The sequence below is a fragment of the Schistocerca serialis genome, chromosome 2 (assembly GCF_023864345.2).
Source record: "Schistocerca serialis cubense isolate TAMUIC-IGC-003099 chromosome 2, iqSchSeri2.2, whole genome shotgun sequence".
NCBI lineage: Eukaryota > Metazoa > Arthropoda > Insecta > Orthoptera > Acrididae > Schistocerca > Schistocerca serialis.
Window position 1 is genome coordinate 323,215,260 of NC_064639.1, and position 21,688 is coordinate 323,236,947.

The window sequence follows — 21,688 nt, forward strand, 5'->3', positions numbered from 1 at the left end:
AATCCTGCTGCATATCGACGTTAACGATATGGGCCTATAATTTAGTGGATTACTCCTACTACCTTTCCGGAATGTTGGTGTGACCTGTGCAAATTTCCAGTCTTTAGGAATGGATCTTTCGTAGGGCGAACAGTTGTATATGATTGTTAAGTATGGAGCTAAAGCATCAGCATACTCCAAAAGGAACGTAGTTGGTATACAGTCTGGATCAGAAGACTTGCTTTTATTAAGTGATTTAAGATGCTTCACTACTCCGAAGATATTTACTTCTACGTTACTCATGTTGGCAGCTGTTCTTGATTCGAATTCTGGAATATTTACTTCGTCTTCTTTTGTGAAGGCATCTCGAAAGGCTGTGTTTAGTAACTCTGCTTTGGCAGACAATATGCAATTTGGGAGTGCGGTAAAAGGTGAGGCTTTTGGAAAGGACTGATATTTCTGTGGGGCTAAGGCTTCTGGAGGGAAGGTTCATGACTGTGTTGTGGGTCCAGAACCTAAACAGACCCACAACACAGTCATGAACCTTCCCTCCAGAAGCCTTAGCCCCACAGAAATATCAGTCCTTTCCAAAAGCCTCACCTTTTGCCCCGCTCCCAAATCCAATCATGCAGGACTTGTTAAAGACCTTCTTTCCCTTTTTGCAATATTGTTACATTCCATTCTGGATTTTCCGTTATTAGATATTTCCCTTCATCTGAGATGTGTCCATGTGAAGCAAATGATGATACTGATGATGGCATTGATGAAGATTACAATTGTCATGAATGAGTTGTGTTTTTAAACAATTTCTCATTTTAAAACAGTTGTTATCTGGACAGTAACAATATGTTTAGTGATTAATTTCCCATTGCTTGTCATAATGCAAAATAATTGGGAAAAATTATACTTTAAGTTTAAAATACATCCTCTCTTCTTTAATTACATGTAACTGCCTTGCTATCTTTACAAAAATACTGCAAAATGTTAAATGTCTCAGTGGTTGCTTGAAAGGTTCAGAGATGGGCAGCCAAATACCAAAGGGAGTTGATCCTTTATTATATAAACTCCTTGCCATTCTCCATTTATGAGCTGGAAGTGGAATTGCTGGTTCTGCATAGTTGTTAGAGTGAATGAATTATGTCATTGTTGTATTGAATCTCCTGTGCTTCTGTTAACTTTCTTCTGCTTTCAGTTAGCACTCAAGGGAGACAGAGAGAAGGAAAAAGAGTACAGTAAAGAAATAACAAATAAACTCAAAGAGTACACAGAAGAATATGGTTCAAATGGCTCTGAGCACTATGGGACTCAACTGCTGTGGTCATTAGTCCCCTAGAACTTAGAACTACTTAAACCTAACTAACCTAAGGACATCACACACACCCATGCCCGAGGCAGGATTCGAACCTGCGACCGTAGCAGCAGCGCGGCTCCGGACTGGAGCGCCTAGAACCGCACGGCCACCGCAGCCGGCACACACAAGAATAAATTGTCATAATTTTGATGTCTGTTTCTGAAAGCTTACAGAACATCAACACTGCCACCTGAACATGAAACACTGTGCTTTCATTTCTAATGTATACATGTTTATGAGTGAAATATCATCTACTCACCTTCATTACTTGCTGTGACAAGAGATGGAAGTGCAATATGCACTACAAAATCCTCCAATGAAAAACAGTGTCGAGCTGCATAAAGAAATGGAAAGAAAACTTATTGTAATAAACATTTCAGTGTCAATATTCCTTATTTCAAATTCTTAAATAGTGTCATTCTTGTACAAATATGTTCACTTATTCAAAACTTATTACTGGTTAAAACTGTGCACTACACTATGATTTGCATCTGGATCCTTGCCTTTCTGAGACAATGCTCTTGCCAAGTGAGCTTATCTAACTTCAGGATTTCACCTGTTAGCAGTATCTCTCTACTATTTTTTCAATTGAGTTGAGCTATGAGGCACTTCTGACTAGCTCAGTCTGAAAACTGCTGATAGTTAAATGAGGTACTCATTTAACTATCAGCAGTTTTTAAGTTCAAGTCTTCATTTTCCATGCAGTTTTGTAGTGCTGTTACCTAGTCTTAGGTAAAACTTGCACGAATTTGTAAGAATGCCACCATGGAGCATTGCATTAGCTACAGCTGGTCGGTAAGCACAGTGTGGTAACATAAATGTTATGGCAACATGTACACACAAGGATTGAGAGATGGGCTAGCTATGCTTGGTGAAACCACACCGGGCAATGTTAACAGCCAGAGAGGGCAGGAAGGTGTCACCACACCATAGTTAAGAACCATGTTATGAGCTATGTGACTGGGTAATAATGCAACAAATGCATGCTGGGGCTGTAGAAATAGCTGTGAATTTTGAGGCAGAGTCCAGCAGCGCCACCACAATGGCAGGGTTACGCTACACAACAAGATGACTGGGCACCACCAGCTGCAGCCCTGAGTCAGAGACCAGGTTGGGTCAGCTGCCTCCCACACTAAGTCCACCCTGTGGAACTTGGTGCCTCAGTGCCAGTGATCTGCTTTCTGCACCTGCCACCGTTACTCATACCAGCAGGTAGCAGATCACGACCGTATGTGGCCGTCTCCTCTCCTCACTGCAATGGAGGTGAGCCAGGCCTGAGTCCTTTGGGCACATCCATTCAACAGTGGAATGCTTTTGCAGCACAAGAAGTAGAGTGCTGCTGATGTTAGAGCCTCGGCTGACTGATGAGTAACTTGATTCCTGCTAGTTCAACGTCAGCATCACAAGGTGCTGACACGTGTATCTCTTCAATTGGGTAGAATCTAGCTGTCTGCTGGCCGTTACCTGCCTGCCATGTCATGGTGAGGCATGTCTGCCTTGCATTGTCAATGACGAGATGTGTAACTGAAGTCTAATGAAATGTTACTCTCAACCAACACAACAGAGAACTGTCAGGAGAGTTGGTGTCACCACCAGTGGACAGCGGAGGGTGTACAATACCCACAGTGCAGCATCTGAATTGCAGCCTACGGCATCTTCGTTCTGGGTTGAGTGAGACTATTGTTTATGTTTTGGGGCTACATGTGTGGTTGAGAGTAAGTAACTGCAAAGTTACTTTTGTAACGTTGGAGGAACCAGTGGATGTCTCCCAGTTCAAGGGTAACTGTAACAATCAGTTGTTACAGCCTGTGTGATGTGCACAGTGTAATTTACGTTGGTATTCTGCCCTTGCACCGAACCTGTGATAGTCATTTGTTTTACATGTCATCATTTTGGCCATATGGTATGGCAACACGGGGAGTCGAGGTGGCTCACCATTAGACATACAAAATAAGTGTGGTAGTGTTATTAACTACGAAGTGCTCTGTTCTTTTTATTTTTGGACTGTTATTGCTGAATTTGTAAATATGAGTAAGGGTGGTGCAATGATGAAATCAGAGACACAAGACATCATTGGCGAGGAAGCTATGCAATCCTAGCTGATCAGGTGGCATGATTAAGAAAAGAGAGTACATTTGTGAATAATAAGCTGGCAGAGAATGAAGAAGAGTTGGGGTTGTTGGATTCGCAGAGTCAGAGAAGTAAATCTGGCTATTACGAATCTTGGTACTCCCTCTTCCAGTAGGTCACCAGAGGATGTGTTACCATTTGTGATGGATCTCTTATCACTGGCTGACATAGGGGGTTGGTCGTACAAACAGTTGTTACAAATAGCACGACTGTATCTCTCAGGAGACTTGGAGTCCTTTGTACAATGCACGGAGGCACTGGATAAGGCAGAAACTTTCAAGCAGCTCAGGCAAGGATTGGTGCAAAGATATAAGAAGCAGATTAGTGCACAGTTTTTCTGTTAGCAGTTAAGTATAATTTTTAAGATGTCTAATGAAGCCACGGGGGATTTTGCAGAAAATATTACAAAAATTAATGTGCATGCATATGAACTGACACAGAGTGATGAGCCAAAGGGCATTCGATGTTTTCCTGAAGGGTTTATCATCAGCAATGTCTATGAGGGAGCACACTGGTACACCTAGGAATCTGAATGCAGCAGTTAAGTTAGCAATGGAATTTGAGGAAATTTCTGTTGCAACAGGGGTAAGGGATTGAAAACATGTGTCTGAAGTGAATATAAGGTACTTAAACTGTGGGTTTATGGAGCATTTGCAGGGCCATTTCCAACAGCCACAGAATAAATGGGGTGGTATGAACCATCAGCGGTGTTATGAGAATAACAGTAGGGATGGTGTAAACCAACAGCATTATTATGGAAATAATGGTAGGGATGGTCTGGGGGTAATAAGCACCCGTTAAAAATGTAGTCAATGCTGATCTGTCACAAGGAGTGTCTGTTGTACAAGGCAATCTAATTAAACCATGAACAATGACATTAAGGCTTAATTCGCATGACTATATGTCAGGAGGCACCAGAAAGTCACTATGAGTGAGTGTGGAGCCTGATTTACCAGTTGGTGTGTTGTGTATAGTGGAATTGCTGGATAGTGATTTATTGGGTACAGCGTGTTGTTTAATAAGACAAAGTATTGCATGCATATAGGAAATGAATGGTAGCAAGGTAATACCTGTTAATGCGAATAATTTTGGCACCAGTTAAACTGTTAGAGGGAACATTAGTGGCAATGTCAGAAATTCCGGAAGAGGAAGACTGCTGCACAGAAGGTGTAAGCCACGAAAAGACACAGGATGCCACTAATAAGACAGCATTGCATGACAAGGGTAAGGATTTGACAGGAACAAAGAGGGTACAGATGGAAGAATTGTTGTTTGAGTTTCAACACCTGTTCTTGGCTTGCAATGTCTGTGAAGCAACACAGGAGACTTATGGGGAATGAAGCACCGGTGTACCGGAGGCCATACAGAATACCATGGTCTCTGCAGGTGATTTTAGAAGAGTTTATCAATCAGCAATTAACTGAAGTCATAATAGAAGAGAGTAGTAGCCCCTGGAGGGCAGAAATTGTAATCATACCAAGAACGTCTATGGATGGTTCAAGGAAGTATTGATTCTGCTGTGATTAACATTGTTTGAACAGTAAGACACTAACAGATGCTTACCCCATTCCACACATAACACAAACTGTTGATAATCTTGGGCAGTGCTCGACAACGGACTTGAGAAGTGGGTACCATCAGCAGATCAAAGACTGCATTTTCAGTACCCCTGGGACATTATCAGTTTACAACAATGCCATATGGTTTGCAGAAAGCACCTTCGACATGCCAGTGCTTGTTAGACAGAGTGCTGAAGGGATTAAAGCCTTGTCAGTGTTCAGTGTATTTAGACATCATAACTGTTTCTTCAAGGGATAAGCACGAGCATAGGCAGCGACTGAGGAAGTGTTCAAGAGGTTGTGAGCTGCACATTTAACAATGTGTGTTGAGAAGTGTCATTTTGCGTTGGAAGAAATAAATTTCTTGAGTCAGTTAATTAGTAAGGGTGGTGTGAGGACTGATCCGAGATTGATACAGGCGGTGCAACATTTTCCAGTACCAGGTACAAGCAAAGAGTTACAGTCCTCCCTAGGCCTCGTGAATTGTTATAGCAAACTTGTGAGGGGATTTATGGATATAACACACCTGCTTACACAATTACTTAGGAAAGGTATCAAATTTGTATGGTCTGAGGAGCTTCAAAATGCATCTGACAAGGTAAAGGAGGTATTGATGTCAAGTCTGGCAATGGTATTCCTGGATTTTCAGAAGGAATTTATATTATCATTGTTTTGAGCTATGAGGTCAAAGGAGAACAACACCCTATTACTTTTGCCCCCAGACAATTGAATGGAGCCGAGAGGAATTATTCTACTATGGAGAGAGAGATGCTTAGCCTGGTGTACGGAGTAACATGCGTCTGGCATTACCTGTACGGGAGGAAGTTAAAGTAATGACTGCTTATGCTGCTTCGAGGTGGTTACTCAGCTTGAAGGACCCATCCAGTAGACTGACAAGATGGGCTCCAAAACTCAGTGAATTTCAGCACAAAGTAATCCAAAAACCGAGCTAGAATAGTGGATACACTAAGCAGGAAGGTGGCTGTGATACAAGCACTATGTTGGGAACTTGCTGAGCAGCAAGCATTACGGAGTGCTGATGCTGATGGTCAACATAAGCAGTACAGTAAGCAGAAGCAGTTCAACAAGTATGATGTGTTGTGATGTAAGGAGATGAGGTTAGCACCACAAGTGGTTGTACCAGTGAACCTAAGGGAAGAGGTGCTGAGAGAAATGAATTATCATGTTTTTTCTGACCATGGGGCATGCAGAGCAATGAATCGAAGAGTGATGGAGAAACCTTGGTGGAAAGGAAGGAAAGGTAGGCAACATGCAGATCTAAGTCAAAAACAAGTACGGCTGCAGAGGTTGCCAGAAGTGATGGAACCATTCGTTTTGCATTGAATATAATAGACCATTTTCCTCATTATATTGGTATGGTGCCAATGCCAGACCAGCAGGCAGTCACAGCTGCACAACCACTGGTGAATACATGGGTGTTGAAGTCTGGGGTGCCAGAGACAATAAAAATGGATCACTGGACGAACTTCGCATCAGAGCTGATGAACAAGTTGAGTCAGGTGTTGAGACTGAAAAAGTGAAGATCTAGTCTACTTCATCCTCAATCAAATGGCAGGGCAGAGTGGGTTCATTGGACAATTGGGAGGATGTTTAATTATTACGTTAACTCCCACCATACAGATTGGGACACCCATTTATCTACTGCGGTGAGTGCGTAGAATTTGAAAGTATGCACCAGCATTGGGTTGTCACCATTCAAGGTGGTGTGTGATAAAAATATGCCACTGCCATTCAATACAATTAAGCAGAAAGGGAGCAGCAACAGTGAGTTAATGTGAGAATTTGTGAGAATGGTGTGAGAAGTTTGGCACTTGAATGTCAAGAAGAGGCAGTCAAGTTTGCAGGAACTATTTCTTAATACAAGTTGGGCCAGTGGGTGATGTTGTCAAAGCCATATACTCGAAATGGGGAGACAAAGAAGTTTGTAACATGGCACCAGGGCCCATATCAAGTGATTGAAACCATGTTATCTGTGAATTACCAACAAGATCAACAATTGTACATGTCAAATGCTTATGACCATTCAAGGATGCACAAGACTTGATCACAGGGGATATATTGGTAGAATAAATGAAAAGAGTAAAAAATGAAGAGAGAGCAACAGGAAGAGCAGGGCCATGTATCTCGTATGCCACATTTGTTAAGGCCAAGGAGGTGGTCAATGCAGTTTATGTTTTGTGGTTCGTGTGTGTGTGTGTGTGTGTGTGTGTGTGTGTGTGTGTGTGTGTGTGTGTGTTGTTAAAGTAGGATAAATGTTATCCTTAACTATTGTGTGTGAGATACATCAGGCTTCTGGGTTGAAGGGAGATGATAAAGGTCCCTGTTCTCAGGTCGCCATTCTGTGAGTGTGAGGAAGGAAGAATGCTAATTTTGGTGGTGCTGTACTTCTTCACCTGAGGTGGGGTAGGGGTGCTGCAAGATCATCACCTAGTTGGATGAGTTCTGTTTTCCAGCTGTAGGATGTGGTATCATCTAGTCAAAACTGGACATAAAGTTTAGTATTTAATGTAACGGAAATACAAAATGATATAAGGAAGTTGGAAAAGGTATTTTCAGGTTTGCAACAGTCAGCAATCAGTAATGGAATGCTCAGAGAGGGGTCAGAGAAGCACAGGAAGTTACACATAGTGTACATGTGACTGAAGGAGAAGATTAAGGAAATAGTAGGACTAGTACCACATGAACTGTGCAGGAAGAATAGGGGATGGATAGATAGCTGAGGAAGGTTACTGAGGGAGAGCTACAGCAATGTCAAAGCTGGGTGGTCACCACATTACTTACAAGATCCAGATAGGAGGAAATGCATGCACCATGCAGTTGTTCAGGAGCAATGCAGATGGTTGACCATGTTGAAAGAAGGTGATGGAACCAAAGTAATACTTCCGATGAAGTCTACATTGGGTATACTTGGTGTGCGACAATATAACAGAGGTGGAAAGTTGCTCTGAACAAGGGAAGCTTATGGGAGCTACACAAAGAGATGACTAGGCAACACGAGTACCTGTGGGTTTGAGACCACCTCAGGGCAGCTGTCTCCCACACTAAGTCCACCCTGTGGGACTTGGCAGGGGCAGTGGGACATGACCCATATACGGCATCTTCCCTTGTCACGAGGGGAGATGCGAGACAGGCCTGAGTTACCTGGGCATTGCTTTCTACAGCAGAATGCAGTTGCGCACAAGAAAGAGAGCACCACTGATGTCAGAGACTTGATCGACTGAGAGCCCATTGGATTGCTGCTGGCCTGATATCGGCACTGCAGGACGCTGATGCATGTACCTCTTTGCAGTGTGGAAGCTAGCAATCCATGGGCCACTGTCGTCCTATAGTACTGGAGTGGTGTGTGTCTGCCTCGCATTGTCAGTGACAAGATGTGTAACTGAAGTCTAATAAAATATTTATCCTGACAACCAATCTGTCACTGAGCCCCAGTAGCCCATCACTCCACTGCTGATCCTACAAAGTGGTGCCCGAAATCGATGTCACTCGAACAGAGTGCTGCCAGTGCATGACAGAGTGGTGCCAACAGCCAGCACCCACAAAAGTTTCAATGTCCGAAAGCTTCACCACAATATATACTTATTTTTCTCCAGTCTCACACAGACTTAAAAAGAACCATTTCATTTATGTAACATGGAATGTAGCAATGTTATGAAAAATGTAAATAAATGAGAGCATGCAAAAACTCATCACAGCTAGCATGTTTTTCCTAAAGAAAAGCAAATATACACAGATTACAGAATACTCACCTATGAGAATAGATGTAAAGACAGCCAAAGAGTTGTGAATCGCAACATCTCGAATGTCAACCTGAGTCAGGACATCAACAAAATGGGAAGAATGGTTAGATGAACAACAGAGAGCCATCAGCACACCTTTTGGGAAGCACAAAAACTGATTAAAAATATTTCGATTGTGACCAACCAATAAGTTGTTTGTCAGGTCCACTTAATCATAAATACAAAAATTTGTGTAAAACCAACGAAATCTATTTACCCAGCCATTCAGCAGATAAGGCATTGCAACATGCAGTGAACTCTGCACAAAGCACAGCAATGTCATTAAGCCTGTCACTGTCTGTTTCATTACAGACTGCCACTATTGCGTTACAGACAAAACTGTAGCGGTTTGTTGGTGTTTCAGCCAGCTGGCGAGCCCACTGAGGCTCAATTTTACCTGTTGCACAAAATAAATAATACATTATGATAATGAAACCATACTCTCAATTTAATGTAACAAATAGTAATACAGAAGACATGTTGTAAAATAACAACAGGATAACTAAGTATGAATGGTAGAAAATTAATAGAATAGAATAATTTTGAATGCAACAATTATTTGCCATATGGATAAAGAAAACTGCTTCCCAAGCAGCAGCAGGAGGAGGAGGAGGAGGAGGAAGAATAATAGTAGTAGTAGTAGTAGTAGTAGTAGTAGTAGTAATAGTAGTAGCAGAAGCATAAAAAGGTTTAAAATTGTTAATTTTCATGATGGATACCTCCTCCTGTGAAAAGAGACAAAAGATTTGGAGGAAAACAAGATAGTATGGTACAAGGATGCAAGTTATGCAGGAAACAGGATGACTAACTCTACTAATTTCTTTTCCTACAACTTCTCTTTTGCCAGCAGAAAGCTCCTATAGCTCCTGCGTATACAATTTTAAACCTTTCGATATGTTTCCATCTGTTGAAGACTATGAGAGAATTTGTCTCTCCATATGTCAAATATTTTCATTCCATGATTTATTAGCTTAGATATTAATGCAAATAATTAGTTGTACTTTCAATTTCAGATTCTTCTTTAGAACATATTTAAAGAAATCCATTGGCTTTGAAGTATGATGTATCTCGTTCTGGAAACAGCAACATGGTGGCAACTGCCCCCTCCTTTGTTCAGATGTAAAAACACTCTTTCTGGGCTGGATGGATGTTCTAGGAACTGTATACTAGCTTCAGTCATAACAAAATTATCACCTTTAACTGAATATATAACTATTTATTAGATTCTCCTTCCCATAGTTGCAGACATTCAAATGGGATTTTAATATGAATGTTTTGTGAAAATACTCTTCTCTACAACTTTTTTAATTGAACTGTTACTACAGGTTGCTTGATGACATAGTACAAATGCAGACTCTGAATCCCAAAATATTGATGTCAATTCTCTGGTCTGCCATTTTTTTTTTTTTTTTTTTTTTGACATTGCAATTCCTTCTGTTTTTTGAACTGATTGTTCATAATGCACTCCTCTCATTTCAGTACCACTCAACAATCCCTCTGTATTGCTCTGCTCACTCATATGCTGTCACAGGAAATCTCTCTAAACACAGGAGTTCTCCTTTACTGTTCGAATAACATGGTAATGCTTACTCCAATAAGTGAATTATACACATTCTTCCAATATTTTCTACTCATGTAAGTCCACAGTATGACACATAGATCCATCTCCATGAATACCTGCACAGCCACCAACAATAAATTAAACAATATCCAACAGTCTTGATTACAACTGTGATTTCATCTGACAATGATAGCCTGCTGGATGCAATTTATTTACTGAGAGCTTGTTGACACATAGCCACCCTCCTAATTACACTGGGAAAGGTGCAAAAAAGCTTGTTTTCTTGTTTAAGTATTCAGTATTATTTTGATTTTGGAGGTTTTTAATCTCTGTACTGCCAAAATGATTACTTCCATTCTATGTGTTCCTCACTTATATGCTCATACCACTTGTGCCAGTATCACCATAAAGTATGTGTCAAGATTCAAAACAATTTTACAGCTATGGATCCACACAGAATTTCATTGAAAAAGTTGGTAAAAGTATTCCACATTTTATTCTACATGAGAATTCCTACTTTTTCATGAAACACCCACTCTGGTCTACATTATTTTTCTTGGAGTTAAAATTTCAAGAGTTCTCTACTTAACCTCTTAAAAGTCTTATTTCCTGCAATCTTTTTCACTTGTTTGTCAAATGAAAGGAATCGGTGTTTATGTGACCCAATTAATCAGGGTTATTACAATCTTTAATTGCAGTAGGTGGTTCCACATTACATCTGATATACATTTCAAGATTTTCAGTTCAGCATTAATTGCTTGTGTGGTTTAGCAGTTAATGTCACTGACTACTAATCCAGAGGTTTCAGGTTCAGTTCTTGATGAGCACTTCATTCTTTTTCTGGGGCAGGGCAATTTGGAAAGTGATTTTCTTAACCTGATATAGTCAAATAAGAGGCTGCTATTTACCAGACTTCATTTCCCACTCTTCAGAAAGTCACATATTTGTTCACACATATTTAACTCCTGGAATGTGAGTTCAATAAGTAATTTTACATCTGTAACCATATATCAATATGATACTATGATACTACTTTCAGAAAGTGACAGAATTGCTATTTAGTAATAAAAACAAAATAAGCAAAAGATTTGTATTGTTGTTTGATGCCACATGAAAGTTACCTCCTCTGCGTGGATTACTGAGCACTTCCACCATAAACTGTGTGTTGCAGACAATCATTGTGCTTGGTGTTGATGGTTGAAGTGATGAATACAATGCCTGGCGAATTTTTGGATATGCATTGCCGAATGGTTCCACACTATGAGGTTTTGACTTTAGTAGGCTGCAAGTTGAGTACAGGTCATACAAATGTGCTAAGACACATCGTTCTGCTGATGAACAATCTCCTGGATTCGTAACATGTTTAACAATGCGGCATAGACCTTCAAATACTGCTGTTGTCTGTTCTGGAAATACTAAAAAATAAAAAAATAAATAAAAAATAAAAATAAATTACGAGATTTTGCACAAGTAATCTATTTAAATATACAACATTAACAGGGAAATACAACTACCAGAAATAATGTGTTCAAAGTAGAAAGCATTATATTAACCTACAAAGACCTAATCTAAGGCTAGAGATTTTAGTACAAAAACAACAGTTTAAATCAGAACTTATGTTCCATGTTGTTTCACAGTGATAAATATGGGTATAACATCTTCATCATTCTGTACTTACTATCATTCTCCAACAGGAGTGCTGCAAGCACAAAGCACTATCACAGCAGTGGGTGCTCCATATTCCACAAACAAAAAAATAGCAAAGGCCTTCAAAGATTGTTGATGATCTTCAAAATATCAAACACAATTTCAATTGTGTAATTGAATGGTGATATACTGACCAGTTCTATGGACCACTGAATCACATTTTCACTGATTTACTCCGCAAAAATCCAAACTGTCATTTCTTCATGACATGTAAGTCCATCATAAACAAGTTTTTTCTAGTTTTCTTGCCCAGTACACCAATTAAGCAAATGATTAATACAATTTGGGAAGTGCATGTGATTGCATGGTCCCATCTTTAATATTATCAATGACATAGTTATGATTTTCTGAAGTTATGCTCACATCATCCAGAGCAACTTTGGATTGTCCTCCCAACCTAAACAACAGCCTTAACAATCATTGTCCACTCCTCGTCTCTTTATCACACTGGATATTGTAATACTTTGTAGCCCGATCCGCTTTGGACAAAAGGTTGCAGTTAAGCTACATCCTGTTATTATGAGACTTTCCTGAAAGACATCCTGAAAACTACAGAAGACAGACAGGTATGATTACAAGTGTTGTGCTTTTGTTCTGGAAGGGGTGTCTCATTTAAAGACTGACTGACAGCTAAGAGGGGGTCACCAGGCTCAGATTGGGCGCAGCTGAGCACCCCACAAACCAAAATCAGCTCACCACCAGGCTCATGGACCTCAGATGCTTGAGCAGGGACACTTAAAGGCCTTCTGCCTTCTCTTTACGAATAAACAGACCTGTTGTTAAGTCGCAGCTCTCTTCGTGGCTCAGCTTACTGAGAAATGCTTGGAGGCATTCTTAGTGGTTTTCTCATCAAAATTTGGCATGTAAGCTGCTAAGGAACTGCCCACGAACCGTGGCAGGCATCGCAGCAGGAAATGGGTGAGAATGCCACACGAAATACTGTGATCCATGCTAGCCACTGTCCAAGGACTTTTCAAAGCACAAAGCAAGATCAGAGAGGTTGGCACCCTGTAAACAAGACCAACAGGGGGAGTTTCTCAGTGTCAATCATTCATTTAGGGGGGAGGGAGGGGGGGGGGCAAGATGGGGGGAGGGGGGGGGGGGAAGATGGGAGGAGAGGGGGATGACGGCACTGCAAATTAGGCCCATCAGTAGCAAAATAAAAAGACAATACAATGGGAAATTACATGCCCTGAAAGGTAATGGTGAGGGAAAGAAGAATGAAACTGCTGGAATCTGTTTTCTGATCTTTCTGATGAACATTCTGAGCTCTTTCAGAGAATATTATCAAATTATTCAAGTTTTCATTCTGAGTTATTTTTATTCTAGTCACTCCAAGTTAACTTGGAGCTTTTCACAGATGATTCTGAGTTCATTTGGATTCGTTATTTGACAACTTAGAGGGATACTTTCAGGAGATGTTCATGCAAGGTCATGCTAAGTGATGGGCTTGCTTCTTTGTTCTGACTTTACATTCTTGAGATATGTCTGCTTGCCTTCTACTTAGTTTTGAGACCTCGATTCCTGCATTCATCCCAATATCTATTGTCACTTTGTGACAGACTCATTTTTCATTCCATGTTGAATGGTCTTTCTGTCAGTCTTTTGTTTGAGTATACATGTATTTGTCTGTGTTCCCACCATCCAATTCCCCCTTCTTTGGTCACTGCCCCTGCAGTCTAATTACTGCAGACAACAGATGCCAGATGTGTATTTGTGAAAACCCACTTGATATCGAGATTAGTGAACACACCGTTGTCATAGCGGGACTAAATACCGATAACTCTCAAATCCTCCAAAAAGAAACAAAAAATATACCTATTCAAGAAAGCATATAAAAATTTGCTTGACGCGCATTCTTGAGAGACAGTCTCCACTCCTTCCAAATTAACAATGTAAATGTAGACCAGATATGGCTTCTATTCAAAGAAATAGTATTGGCAGCAATTCAGAGATTTATACCAAATAAATTAACGAATGATGGAGCTGATCGCTTTGGTACACAAAACAGGTTAGAACATTGTTGCAGAAACAACGAAATAGCATACCAAAACGAAATGAATGAAAAATCCCCAAGATTGGCAATCTTTAACAGAAGCTCAAAGTTTAGCACAGACCATAATGTGCGATGCTTACAACAGTTTCCACAATAAAACTCTGTCTCAAAACCTGACAAAAAATCCAGAGAGATTCTGGTCATATGTAAAGTATGTTAGCAGCAAGACACAATCAGTGTCTTCTCTGTGTGATAGCAATGGAAATACTATCAATGACAGTGCTGCTAAGAAAACAAAGAAAATATTGCAGATTTGAATCAAGAACAGCTACCAATGTGAGTAACTTAGAAGTATACACCCTCGGAGTAGCGAAGCAACTTAAATCACTTAATAAAAGCAAGTCTTCCAGTCCAGAGTGTATACCAATCACATTCCTTTCAGAGTGTGCTGATGCAGTAGCCCCATACTTAGCAATCATATACAACTGATCGCTTGACAAAAGATTTGTACCCGAAGACTGGAAAGTTGGCCAGGTCACACCCATATTCAAGAAAGGCAATAGGAGCAAGCCACTAAATTACAAGCCCATATCATTAACACTGATATGCAGCAGGAGTTTGGAACACATACTGTGTTCCAACATCATAAATTACATCAAAGAGAATGGTCTATTGACATGTAGACAACACGGATTTAGGAAAGATCATTCTTGTGAAACACAACTAGTTCTGTACTCACATGAAGTGTTGTGTGTTATTGACAAGGGGTTTCAAATTGAATCTGTATTTCTAGATTTCCAGAAGGCTTTTGACACTGTACCTCACAAGTGGCTTGTAATCAAATTGCATGCTTATGGAATATCGTCTAAGTTATGCAAAAGGATTCACGATTTCCTGTCAGAGAGGTCACAGTTCACAGTAACTGATGGAAAGTCATCAAGTAAAACAGAAGTGATTTCTGGCATTCCCAAAACTAATGTTATAGGCCCTCTGTTGTTCCTTACCTATATAAACGATTTAGGAGACGATCTGAGCAGCCGTTTTAGGTTGTTTGCAGATGATGCTGACATTTATTGTCTAGTAAAGTCATCACAGGATCAAAACAAATTGCAAAACAATTTATAAAGCATATCAGTATGGTGCGAAAATTGGCAATTGACCCTAAATAATGAAAAGTGGGAGATCCATTAAACTTCAGTTACACAATAAATCAATCAATTCTAAAGGCCGTAAATTCAACTAAATGCCTAGGAATTACAATTATGAACAACTTAAAGTGGAAAGAACACACTGAAAATTTTGTGGGGAAGACAAACGTAAGACTGATTTATTAGCAGAACACTTACATGAGGCAACAGTTCTACTAAAGAGACTGCCGGAGTACTGCTGTGTGGTGTGGGATCCTTACCAGATAGGATTAATGGAGAACATCAAAAAAGTTCAAAGAAGAGCAGCATGTTTTGTATTATCACGAAATTGGGGTGAGAGTGCCACAGAAATGATACAGGATTTGGAGTGGACATAATTAAAACAAGGCATTTCTCATTGTGGGGAGATCTTCTCATGAAATTTCAATCACCAACTTTCTCCTCTGAATGCAAAAATATTTTGTTGATGCCAACTGACATATCGAGAAACAATCATCATAATGGAATAAGGTAAATTAGAGCTTGCACGGAAAGAAATTAGTGTTCATTTTTTTCTGCGTGCTGTATGAGAGTGGAATAATAGAGAATTATTGTGAAGATGATTTGATTAACCTTCTCCCAGGCACTTAAGTGTTATTTGCAGAATATCCATGTAGACATAGATGTAGATGAATAAATGTCAGAGCACTAAAAACTATATTTTGTTTGTTTCAACCCCATAAAAAACTAATGGTGACATGCCCTTGACTTGGTACAGAGTGACAATCTCAAGTAGAGTTTCCACAGCTGTAATTCCTGTTTTTACTAATGGAAACCTTTGTGCATTTTAAACATTAAATAAGACAGATTTTGAATGTGACAGGTACTTTGCAACTGATTGCATAGCCATTCTAGTACGTAAGTTGTTTTATTTGTATCCTATCATGATTCTGGGATAAATTATGGTGTACAAAATCATGTCATCTTGCCCAGTTGACTACATCTCAGCACTTTTTTATTGCTCACTCACGACTTTGAAATTGTTCCTTACTGATGATGAAGAGCTGTTGAGAAGTATGTCTTTACTTACACAAAAGGCAAGAATGGTAACGACGCAATACTCCAACAACATACAGGCTGAGTGAAGTTGTGTAACTCCGAACAAGATTTGAGCCCTTTGCTGCAAGCTGGGATTCCACTTCTGGTAACTCCTTGAGGATCTGAAACAGTAGCATATATACTGTGTAATTATCACACTGAGAAACTGTAGAATTTTGTATGTTACATGTTCTGCATTTGGTATCGCAATACATTTAACACAATGTGGCTAAAAGATGTATTAGATAGGCTCACTATACCTTAACCTTAAATACTATGGGTTTATGTCAATGTTCTTCACTTCAAATTTATTTAGTTGGCATTTACATTTTTATCTTACATTGGTAGATTGCAAGAATAAGTGCCTGACTTGTCATAATCACACTTTTTTTTTTTTAGAGGTGGGGGTTGCGAGGGCACAGGGGAAACTGTTATTTGATGTTTTAGTTCAATGTAAATGCAACACAGCTTCTGGAGAATGAAAACTAAAAATGGAACCTGACAATCCAAGAATGTTTTGAAAATGGCTGAGTGTTTACATGGGGGCAGAAATCGATTGTGTAAAGAAAATTCAGCAGCTATGTTTATTTCCAAAATGAATTTAATATTGGCATGATTACCTGAGCAATCATAATCAGTACTGGGAAATCAATTCACAAAAACCTGGTTTGGGAGTCCTGTGTAAACATAGGAGCTATGTCAAGAATTATGCCCATGTTCAAAGTTGTTTTATTCTTCATCTACTGCTGAATTCTATAACTGTGTGCATCCTTTCCACGTAAATTCATAAGCAAATATTCAGATAGTGAATTTCATATAATAAATGTGATAGGCATTGCTTGATGAATTTGGAAACTACTGAACTCACATACAATGGCTTGGAAATATATGATATTTCAACAAAAAAGGAAAATTTGTTGAGCAGGACATGCCTCTACTGTTTGCACTGTGATTGATCTTATAATATCTAGACAAGTATTGAAGGTGGCTTTGCACTGGGAGCTACAATGTCAGGTGGGTAACGGGACCCCTCAGTGAAACAATTTAGAGACTGAGGAGGAAGGCCAAACTGTACTTGGTATGTTTGTTGTTTGCTGGGGACTCCCATACAAGATGCAGAAAGCGAACTGCCAACAGCTATAATGTGAACTGTCTTCAAATTGTAGCTCATGTAAGCATGAATAACACTTGCTCCCTGGCTACAGGAGCCAACCTCAGTTTCTTTAGATACTAGCTGAAATGGTGCAGACAGACCCACCACCCCTTTCCCCAGTGAATACGTCATCAGGCATGCACTAGATACAGAAAATGGATATTCAGGTAGCAGAGTATGTGTCGCACATATCTTTAATTTTTATTTTTATTTCTTTTAATTCAGTCAGAAGAAGTACTGAATTTGCTCTTAAAAACTGTTACAATCATATTGGAAGAAATGGAAATGGCATCGTTGGCCGGGAGGCCCCTATGCAGGGAAATTTGGTTGCCAAGTGCAAGTCTTATTTCATTCGACGCCACATGGGGCGACTTGTGCGCCATTGATGAGGATGAAATGATGATAAGGACAACACAACACCCAGTCCCTGAGCAGAGAAAACCTCCAACCTGGCTGGGAATCAAACCCAGGCCCACTCGCATGAGAGGCGAGCATGTTACCACCCAGCTAAGGACGAAGACATATTGGAAGAAGTAGTGTGGGATGGATGAGGAAGAGATGGTGAGACAGGAATAGGTTATAAGGCCTTATCCTGGATTGGCAGAAGTAGAAAGTGTTTCACTGAGAATGTCTCCAATACAGTTTTCGTTTCAAGCACTGCACAATTTATGAAATAAAAGATACTGAGATAAGTAATTGCAGATAAGAAAACCAAGTTAACTTGCTCAATAAACAAGAAGGAAAATGGGCTAAATGGGAGAACTGCATTTTTCAACATAGATTATGTAACAATACTCATGCCCTTTACAGCAGCAATTAACTATAGGTTACTGGACCAATAAAGTGTTCCAAATAACTGGGAAATGGTGCAGGTGGTTAATGTTTTCAAGGTGAGTCATCAAAAAGACACACATACCTACTGATCTTTATCACAATATTTAATCTGTTATAGAATTATGAGGCAGATTATATGCTTGAGTATTATAAGTTGTTTAAAGATAAAAAATTCCTCTATAGGAATCATCATGAATTTTGCAAACATCCATGATATCCAGAAGGCAGAAGACAGGTACACTCAGCTTAATGTTGTGCTTCTCAGTTTTCATAGAGCATTTTATACATTTCAACACAGCCACTGACTTCATGAAATAAGAGTCTTACAGAATAATGGCCAGCTTTATGATTGGACTAAGTACTTTCTTGCAGATAGAACTCAGTATGTAATTTTTAATGGAGAGAAATCATCAGACATGAAAGTACCTTCTGGAGTACCTCATGTGTGTTAGAGGATCATTACTGTTTGTGATACTTACAATCCATTTGGTGGATAACATAGGAAGCTTCCTGAGCCTGTTCACAGACAACATTGTTGAATACAGGGAAGTGACAATGGCAGAACATTGTAACAAAATCCAGGATGACCACCAAGGGATCACGTGTTGCAAAGACTTGTAGTTAACCCTCAATATAAACAAATGTAGTTTATGGAAAGGATAAACTAGTTGCAGAGAGGCATGATGAAAAAAATGCTAGAAATGTTCAGCTTTTGGACGAAGTCATTCATCAAATGTAGAAAACTCACAAATATTCACACAATCAAACACATGTACATATGACCACTGTCACCTCCGGTCACTAGTCGGGCTTGTATGAAAGTGTGTGTGTTTTCTACTTCTGATGAAGGACTTTGTCTGAAAGCTGAATATTTCCGGCATTCTTTCTCGTTGTGCGTGTCTGTGACTCAGTGGCTTCTCTATGTGGTGAGTAGCAATATACCCTTTCCATAATTGTATACAATGTGTACTTCATCATATATGGAGTTCCTCAGCACATGACCTTTGTGTTTCCATGTCAACCCAATGACACTGTCAATTATGATTGCAATGGGCTTGGGATCCTCAAGATTGGACCACAGATCAATAGACACGTGATGTTTGATCAGATGAATCATGTTTCTTGTTACACCACACACTGTAATCCAGGTAAATGGCTGCTCAAAACGTGTCATGCCATGGAGGTAGAATGATCACGATAGTATTATGCTACGGGGAACACTGACCTTAGATTCTATGAGATCTGTGGCAGTAATTTAAGTAACTATGACAGATGTGGCCTATGTGAACATTATTGTGGACCAACTGCATCCCTTCATGCTTCATGTCTCCTCTAATGGCAAAGGCATTCATCAGCAGAATAACTGTTCAGACCAGAACTGTGCTACAGTGATTTGAGGAGCATAATAGTGAACTCACAATGGTGTCTTGGCTACCAAATTCACCAGATCTGAACCAGGTGGGACACATCTGGGATGCTACCAGGCATCAGCTCCATGCCCACAACCCATCAACCTGCAATTTATGGGAATTGCGTGAACTATGTTTAAACATCTGGTGCCACATCCCTACAGAAATACACCAAGGACTTGTTGAATACATGTTGAGCAGAATCACTGCTGTATTGGTTTCTAAAGGTGAACCAACAAGCTATTAAGAGGTGTTCATTCTTAGGCTCAGTGCACATTTTCACTGTTGCAATAGGATGACAAGGTGAGTACATTTGAAAGTTGATGCTGTGAGGTGGAAAAAAAAAAAATCCATGACAGGCAATTTAGGTTTTAAACTAAAAGTTCAAACAAAGGGTAGGTACAAACAAAAGTGCAGTTAGTCAGTCACACAACAGCATAAGATTAAATGTTTCAATTTTAAATGCAAGTAGTGCCAGCTACTGGCTGGCAGCAGCTGTTATTTCTGTAACAGACTTTTGTGACATCACTGTGCGTGACAAAATTATAATAATATATAAGAGAGAAGGAATAAATATGTCTTATGAGAATTAAGTGAAATACATGCTTGACATGTGAAGTAAAATTTCTGTTGTACCAGTATAATTCATCTCTTTGCCCCTATTTGTATTAATTATCGTCATTTATGTTCAGAAATGACTAGGCAATACTTGTTTGTGATCTAAACACGTTTTGACCTTTCATAGACAGTATACACTGGGGTGACAAAAGTTATCAGATAGTGATATATACATAAGCAGATGACGGTAATATCGCATATGAAAGATATAAAAGGGTAGTGCATTGGTGGAGCTGTCGTGCGTATTCAGGTGATTCATGTCAAAAGGTGTCCAATGTGATTATGGCTGCATGACAGGAATTAACAGACTTTCAACGCAGAATGATAGTTGCAGCTAGGTGCATGGGACATTATGTTTCAGAAATTATTAGGGAATTCAATATTCTGAGTTCCACAATGTCAAGAGTATGCTGAGAACACCAAATTTCAGGCATTACCTCCCAGCAAGGACAATGTAATGGCTGAAGGCCTGCACACTTAATGACCGAGAGCAGCGGCATTTATTTAGAGTTGTCAGTGCTAACAGATAAGCAACGTGTGTAAAATAACCATCAGAAATCAGTGTGGGATGTTATTAATGGCTTATGGCAGCAGACGTCCAATGCGAGTGCCTTCGTTAACAGTACGACATCGCCTGCAGTACCTCTCATGGGCTCGTGACCATATCGGTTGGAACCTACATGACTGAAAAACCCTGGCCTGGTCAGATGAGTCCTGATTTCCATTGGTAAGAGCTGGTGGCAGGATTCAAGTATAGTGCAGACCCTAGAAAGCCATGGACCCAAGTTGTCAACAAGGTACTGTGCAAGCTGGTGGTGGCTCCATAATGGTGTAGGCTGTGTTTTCATAGAATGGACTGGGTCCTCTGGTCCAACTGAACTGATCACTGACTGGAAATGGCTGTGTTCAGCTACTTGGAGACCATTTGCACCCATTCATGGACGTCATGTTATAGATGACAATGCGCCATGTCACTAGGCCACAACTGTTAGCATATGGTTTGAAGAAAATTTTGGACAGCTTGGGTGAATGATTTGGCCACCCAGATCACCCGACATGAATCCCTTTGAACATTTATGGAACATAATCAAGAGGTCAGTTCATGCACAAAATCCTGCACTGCAACACTTTCGCAATATTATGGAGGGCTATAGAAGCAGCATGGTTCAATATTTTTGCAGGGGACTTCCAACGACTTGTTGAGTACATGCCGGGTTGAGTTGCTGTGCTAAGCCAGGAAAAAGGAGGTCTGACAATGCTTTTATCATCTAAGTGTAACTGGCAAAGAGTAACTGCCTGCATATTTATCTTAACAGTACTACATTTTCACCTAAAACATGTGAGGTCTGTTGAATAAATTCCAGAA

The 21,688-nt window shown here is 39.9% G+C and overlaps 1 protein-coding gene across 1 annotated transcript in view; it reads right to left on the bottom strand.

Annotated features, from left to right (window-relative positions):
• The window catches only part of LOC126457128 (mediator of RNA polymerase II transcription subunit 12), a 372,135-nt gene that overhangs the window by 199,700 nt on the left and 150,747 nt on the right, over positions 1-21,688 (bottom strand). Inside the window, exons 18-22 of the mRNA XM_050093187.1 lie at positions 16,301-16,430; positions 11,502-11,795; positions 9,037-9,216; positions 8,790-8,915; positions 1,590-1,664 (exon numbers count right to left, since the gene is read on the bottom strand). Coding sequence (XP_049949144.1) covers positions 1,590-1,664; positions 8,790-8,915; positions 9,037-9,216; positions 11,502-11,795; positions 16,301-16,430 — 805 coding nt within the window. The remainder of the gene's footprint in view (positions 1-1,589; positions 1,665-8,789; positions 8,916-9,036; positions 9,217-11,501; positions 11,796-16,300; positions 16,431-21,688) is intronic.